Genomic DNA, 7,695 nt, shown 5'->3' on the forward strand with positions numbered 1-7,695 from the left:
AACTGCTTGGGACTCCAGAAGTTTCTTCCACTGACTCAATCCCTACTGGTTTTTGCAGCTAGAAGTTATGGAGATTTATCTTCCTGGCACTGGAACTCTGGTCTGGGGGGCCTGGGATGGGGCTGGAACTCCTCATTCCTGAAATAATCCTCCCAATTTTTATCTACCGTGAGTTGGTGTGGGACCAGCTTGTGTCTCCACCGCTCTTACCAGTCTGCATGGATGTGCTTTCTTTAATTTCGTAGTTGTAATACTTCCACTCAACTCAATTTCTGACAGTTCTGAGTGATGGTTGTTCTATAATTTAGTTGTAATTTTGATACGGTTGTGCAAGGAGGTGACTGCCTTTACCTATGCTGCCATCATGATTAGAAGTCTGAGATAAAGAATTGTGGAATTGACAATTTCATGTGAAAATAAACCTGTAATGATGACAAGGGTTGGGATCCCTTTGTTTCAACTCTGAACTTCCATGGATTCCCTGGGAGTGTCATTTATTTTTTTCTCCTATGTCCCATAAAGTAGGAACTTGCTGGATTAAATTGAAGTTAAATCAGATGTGTTTAGCTTTATTCCCAGGCTATAATGTTGTTTGTAATGAAAATCAGAAGTCTCTACAATTTATCATTAGTAAAAGTAACAATAGAAGCTGACAATTGATATGTTCTTAGTTATTATTAAAAACATCTAAAGATATATTTGTGTTATGAAGATGTTTCATTTATTTTGTTAAGCAGAGGTGGGTACTTTGGGTTTTTTTTTTAAGAGATATTGTGTGTACTCTTTCTCTTTTTAGCATACCAATGTGTTTGCTGGTTAATCAGCATCTTAGTCTTCTAGCAAGAAAGTTTCCAGAAACTAAATTTGTTAAAGCCATCGTAAACAGCTGTATTCAACACTACCATGACACTTGCTTACCAACAATTTTTGTTTATAAAAATGCTCAAATAGAAGGCAAATTCATTGGAATTATAGAATGTGGAGGTATAAATCTCAAACTAGAAGGTAATGATGCTCTTTTTAAAATTTATTTGTAAAAAAACAGATGAAAACTTCATAAATAAATATGATAATTTATATCCATAAAATATAAGATTCTTCCCTTTCTTCCAGCTCTTCTTGTATGCCTCCAGATTAATTTCCTATAATAATAATCTTATCATAATACCCACTTGCTTAAATCCTTATTGGTTCCTTGTCTCAATAAATTAAAAATTTAGAATCCTCTGCCTGATAATTTCAGCCCACTTTTCTAACTATGTTTCTCAATGCTTACTAGTTTCTGCACCAGCCAGGCTGGTCTTCTACTACCACCCCAGACTTACTGCTTTATACTCTGTTTCATACTCTTTCCCTGTACCCCAAATACCCTACTCTCCTTTATTTTTGCTTCCAAATCCTATTCCTTCATGTGTCACTTAGTTTTCCATTTATTCCATTATATCATTTTGATCCAGTTCAAAATCTGTCTTCCTGTTCTCAACTGAATTTCTATAGCATATGTTCCCTATACAACTTACCCCTTAACCACATGTTACAGAACCCCTGGGCTGCTCCAATTGAAAACAAACGCATGGGCTCTTTAGTTAGGGGTCTGATTGCCCGCCGCCAGAATTACAACTCTTAATAGTTCAGTTGAGTGAAAAGAAAATTGTTTATTTAACAGTTACACATATCCTTGCCTCCCCCTTACCAAACCTAGCCAGTTCTAGGAAGGTCAGAAACACCGTTTCCCTACTTCCCAAACACAGTTCAGTTTTACAAGCAGCTGCTAATCATTCAATCTGATTGGGGAGGTCCTTTCTGTGCTGTGGTGCCCTTCAGCTCTCAATACAAAACCGCTGGGATTCTCAGCCTCCTTGCAAACTGTCTTCTTTCTGTAAACCGAGTGGATCTCCTCTCCTTCTCCAGAGCACCCCTGCGAACACCTGCCAGCGAGGGAGACAACCCCAGAGCTCGCCCCCCACCCCCAAAGTGTTCGCAGCTGCCTATATATCCCTGACTGCGTCCTCTGACGCAGTGGGTGTTGCCAACAGTTCTGACCATTCACAGAACCCCACGTAGGCTCTGTGTGCTTTCCATACCATCCCCTGGTTCAAGACTCCTCCCATCCACCTGAGGCCTTGGAAGCATCCAAGCAGTTTTGCGTAATGAAAGACACCAGCCACCAGCCTCAGGCATGTGGAGGCATTCTGAAAGCTGCTTCCTTCTCCCCATCCCCCAGCCGCAAACTCTGGGGATTTTTGGACTCCCCTGTTTCTGTAACACACATACTATCTGATTACGTTAGTTACTTAGTTCCCTTTGAGTTTTCTCTTCCTAACAAGTATGAGGACCATACCTCTTATTATTTTCCTTTTATAATACATAACCCAGGACTTTATATTTTTACATTCTTTAATGATTTTTACTTCCTGACCTAGTTCTAAGGCCATATCCTTCATCAAGTCATTCCTTGGAACTGCATTATTCTTGTATTATAAAAATCTTTTTCTCTTACCATTGTGTGAAAGCCATTGTGAAGAATTGTCTTTAACAGCTAGTTTATCCACTCTTGTTCCCTTAAAACTGTTTTTGGGCCTTACTGAGACCTCCAATACTTTAATTGTTCCAGAATTATCCCTTTCTTTCTTTTAGTCTTTTAAGGCCTCTCTTTGTTTAATCACTCTGTTTTTTCAGCTTAGACCTTATTCCTTTATTTAAAAAAAAATTAAATAATAGAGAACAATATCAATAGCAATCATTCATGTAATAACCAAAAATAACAAATGTGAACATTTGCTCATGTTTGCTTCAGCTATTTATTTTTTTATAGCTGAAATAAACATGATAAATATAGTTGAAGTTACCTATATTTCCATCCCCAGTACCATTCCCCTCTTTTCCTCCCTAGAGGCAATCACTATCATGAATAATATGTGTCTGGTCCATGCTTTTTAAAATTAGTATACTAAATATTTTTAATTGTCATAAAATACACAATATGAAATTTATCATCTTGAACATTTAAAAATATATATTGCAATATTGTTAACTGTAGTTACCATGGTGTACTTTACACATCCAGGACTTTAATAAATAAGTTATTTAACCATTTGAAAGTATAGAGTTCAGTGGCATATGCATTCATATTGTTGTGCTATCACCACAATTATCCATCTCTACACTTTTCATCTTGTATAACTTAAACTCTATACCAACTAAACAATAACTCCCCATTCCCCTCTCGCTCTAGCCCCTGACCACTAACTACCATTCTACTTCCTAACTCTATGAATTTGACTACCCTCAGTACCTTGTATAAGTGTATCACACAGCATCTGCCCTTCTGTGACTGTCTTATTTCGCATCACATAATTTCCTCAAGGTTATTTATGTTGTGCATGTGTCAGAATTTCCTTTCTTTTTAAGGCTTTTTAATATTCCATTGTATATTTATACCATAGTGTAGTTTGTTTACCCCTTTATGTGTTGATGGATGCTTGGGCTTCTATTCTTTGGCTATTGAGAATATAATGCTGCTATTAACATGATGTACAAATAATCAGTTCTAATCCCTGTTTTACTTTTTTATTATATTTTTTTGTTTATGCTATTACAGTTGTCCCCACTTTTTCCTCCTTTGCCCAGCTCCACCCAGCCCCCCACCGCCACCCCAGGCAATCTCCATACCATTGTTTGTGTCCATGGGGCATGCATATATGTCTTTTGGCTAATCCCTTCACCTTCTTTCAACCAGTCCCCCCTCTCTCCTCCTCTCCCACAGCTGTCAGTCTGTTCCGTGTATTTGTACCTATGTTTCTATTTTGTTCATTAGTTTATTTTGTTCATTAGATTCCACATATAAGTGAGATCATCTGATATTTGTCTTTCACTGACTGGCTTAGTTCACTTAGCATAGTAGTCTAGTCCCTGTTTTCAATTCTTTTGGGTATACACTTAGAAGTAGAATTGCTAAACTATATGGTAATTCTATTTTAATTTTTTGAGCAACAGCATACTATTTTCCATACCAGCTGCACCACTTTATACTCCCATCAGCAGAGTACAAGAATTCCAATTTCTCCATAATTGTCACCAATACCTGTTATTTTCTGTTTGTTTTTTTTAATAGTAACCATCCTAATGTGTGTGAGGTGTTTTACCCACTGATTTTTAATGTTTCCTTTGTTGTTTTTTATGGTTCAAAATGCTTCATTTTGTTTCTGAAGTCTCTACTATGTTCTACTGGTATAATTGCTTGTCCCTAAATCAATACAGCATCGTCTTAATTACTTTAGCTTTATAACACTCTAGTTATCTCTAGTAGGTCAAGCCTTTTTCAAAATTTCATATAAATGTTGGAATTAGTTAAGTTGATTATATCTTAGATTAATTGTTGGAGACGTGATATCCTAATAACAGTGAATATTTCTGTACATGAATCAGATATATCTCGTCATTTATTTTGTCTTCTTTTATTTTTTTTTATAATTTTCCTCATAAATGTAATATGTATATATTGCATTTTGTAATTTAATATATATTTTAATTTTCCTCATATGTGTATTTTAAAAAGTTTTCCTAATCAATGTTCTGTTCATCTATATAGTACTTAGAAATAAGTTTGACAAAATGATGAATTTTCAGAGCTGGGGAATTTTTGATTATTCAGTTCTTTTTGTTTTTTTCTCTTGTTTATATTTTGGTATTTCATAATTTTTTTTGAAAATTTTCCATTAAAGTTTTCAAATGAATTGGCATAACTTTTTTCATAACTAACCTCAGAGCTTTAAAATCTTTACTTTGCTTAAGTCCCATGTAAATTCTTGATATTATTTGTTTTTTACTTATCTTATCATTTTTGCCTGAGGTGTGTCTATTAGTCACACCTTATTTTTGCTAAAGTTTCTTCCTTATTTTTGCTAAAGTCTTTTCTTTATTATGTCCATTTTTCTGCTTTTCTTGGGTTTATTTTATTGTTCTTTTCCTAGCTTCTTGATTTGAACCTTTCAGCCACTATTTTCAGTCACTTTAAAATAAAAATTTTAACCATAATTTTTCCTTTAAGTATAATTTTGCTGTATCCAATACATATTTTGATACTGTTTTACTTTCATTGTCTTCTAGTTCTAAATAATTTTCCACAATAATTATATTAGTCAATTTCTGTTTCATGTAGATGAGAAATTATTCTTTTTGTTTTTCTAATATTTTAATTAATTTAATGATGGGTTATTTATTGCAGAACTTGAATGGAAACTAGCAGAAGTTGGAGCAATACAGACTGATTTGGAAGAAAACCCTAAAAAAGGCATTGTAGATGTGATGGTATCTTCAATTAGAAACACTTTTATTTATGATGACACTAATAGTTCAAACAGTGATAATGATGATACCAAATAGAGGAAAATAGTTAATAAATAGTTTTGAAGTGTTAATGTACTGCATGTTTTGTCACTGCCTTTATAGTCAGAGATTACAAAATTTACAGATTTATTTTATTTTCAGTTTTATGTTAGAATTATAGCTTAGACATCATTTCAATATTTCAGGTGTTTCAGAAATTGTCTCTTTTAATACCAGTATTTATACTGAACTCTTAATATTTTTCTTTGGCTTATCCTTTTTCTGACCCATGCTGGACAAAAACACTGGTATTACAAGTCCCCTGTATTACCTACTCCCTTCCAAAAAGAGGCCTATGAATGAAAATAATAAAAGAGAACCATGAAATTTTATTTAATTTATGTTTATAAATTTTAAAGACTATTATATAGGGGCCCTGAGTGACAATACTTAAATTCATGACCATATCCTTTTTCTTTGAAATTTCTATTAAAAAACATAACCACTCAATATAAAAATGCAATTTAAAGATTCTAAAAAGGACATAAGAAAAGTATCCGCTTATTATTATTGATATGTTACAGAACTAACAACCCAGAACAGAAAAACAGGAAGGGACAGAAAAGAACAGAATGACCTCAAAAACAAAAAAGAAAAGTGGTTACAGAACATTGAGAACAGACAAAACACATTCCAGGAGCAGAGAGAATACAGGGCAGAGGGTGAATTGGGTGGTCAAACCCCCTAGCCAGTAAGGGGGTTTGAAAGTTACCAATGGAAACTTATACAACATACACTTACCCCCTAGTGCCATTTTTCGCTTTAAAAACCAGTATCTGAGCCCCTTTCAGATGAGAATTGGTCCTGATCTGACTAATTCCCCCTCTCACTGGAGAGTTTCCCCAATCAATCAATTGCTTTGCTATAAGCTCGCTGCCTTCTCCTGATTTCTTGGCGACTCCGGACTCATAATTATTGTTTTTAATAGTCCTGTTAAGTTATAAAATGAATAAGTACTGTCATTAAGAGACTCCAGAATGATTAGAACTATATTACAAGTTTCTAAATCAGGAGAAGTGAGAAAAACATGTTGTAAAAGGTTACCTGCGTTTTAATAGTAATCACAGAATAATCCATCATGAGAAAACATATGATATTTTGTATGTTTTGTCTTGACTTAATAATGAACACCATTTTAGAGAAAATGATACAGAGAGAACTGATTAAGATCACTGAGGAGAAGTAGGAGGGGCCATATAGGAGTTCGCCGAGGCAATGAAAAGCAGTCTAGGATGGGATTGGCTGAGAAGCTGAAGGCCTCAAGAGGCAATGGAAATAAAAAGAGGGCTGACTTTAGCTCAGAGGCTTTTCTGGCTCCAGAGCTGGCTCTCTCTCAGGCTTGGGCTCAGGCTCTCAGGCTCTTCTTTCTTGAGGATGCTTGGATGATCGGGCTTCAGCTGCCTGCATTTTCCAATGGATGGTATTTTGTATGAGACGGAACTCCAGGCACAGCCTATGATTGGGCTGGTCTGGCAGAGAGTGGCAGGTTTATTTTTTGGGTGTTCTAAAGAGAACAGGCTCAGAGGCAGAAGCCTGTCATTCTTCCAAAATTGTGTAACTTTTGTGTATTATGTTGTTTTAGTTTGCAAGCTAACCCTACAGGAACCAACAAGGAAATGATAGGAGAACTCAGGTGTTAAGGGTTTAGTCTTAATTGATAGGCTTTAGTGATTAAAGTTGTGACTTGAGAGGCTTAAGTAACTGCTTTTGAATATAGACTCTTTTTCCTTTATTGCCAAATCTTTGCCTCTGGAATTTTGCCTAGAGGGTGGCAGCATGCAGCAGGACCCCAACTTGCTGTTCAGTAACTAAAAGGGTGGTAAAGCCAGCATTTTATTCTTCTACTTTGTTTGTATTGATGACCCACCATTCTGATTACAGTTGTTCACTGACTTTGTGAGAGAATCTAGACTAAGTTTAAATGATTAGATTACATGAATACATGGGAGAAAATTGAGGCATTTTAACACGGAGTCAATAAAAGGCTCTTTGCTGCTCTTGGGGGTAGGATGGGATCATAGAGACTGCACAGAATGATGAAGAGGAAGAAAAGTTAAATACAGATTTGAGTAAGGTAATGATAATTTATTTCACCAGGTAGGGTGAAATAAAATGTTCTAACTTTGGAAAGAATTTGGAAGACTCCTTTCTTCTGAGAGAAAAGAAGGGCTCTTGAAAATACATATTTTGAGATGAAAGGAAGGAAAGTTGTGAAGAAACGTTGGAATTGCACACAATGGTCTTTATTTTAGCATTCTGCACATGTATAAGAGAAATAATTACTTACACTGGTTCAACTTCTGAAGT

General features: G+C 35.3%; 1 protein-coding gene across 1 annotated transcript in view; it reads left to right on the plus strand.

The window, feature by feature from the left end:
• The window catches only part of PDCL2 (phosducin like 2), a 28,532-nt gene extending 23,147 nt beyond the window's left edge, over positions 1-5,385 (plus strand). The window contains exons 5-6 of the mRNA XM_090267389.1: positions 797-1,005; positions 5,228-5,385. Coding sequence (XP_090123515.1) covers positions 797-1,005; positions 5,228-5,385 — 367 coding nt within the window. The remainder of the gene's footprint in view (positions 1-796; positions 1,006-5,227) is intronic.
• Positions 5,386-7,695: the final 2,310 nt, after the last annotated feature.

This window comes from Furipterus horrens, unplaced genomic scaffold (assembly GCF_987537825.1).
Source record: "Furipterus horrens unplaced genomic scaffold, mFurHor1.1.pri manual_scaffold_2, whole genome shotgun sequence".
Classification (NCBI taxonomy): Eukaryota; Metazoa; Chordata; class Mammalia; order Chiroptera; family Furipteridae; genus Furipterus; species Furipterus horrens.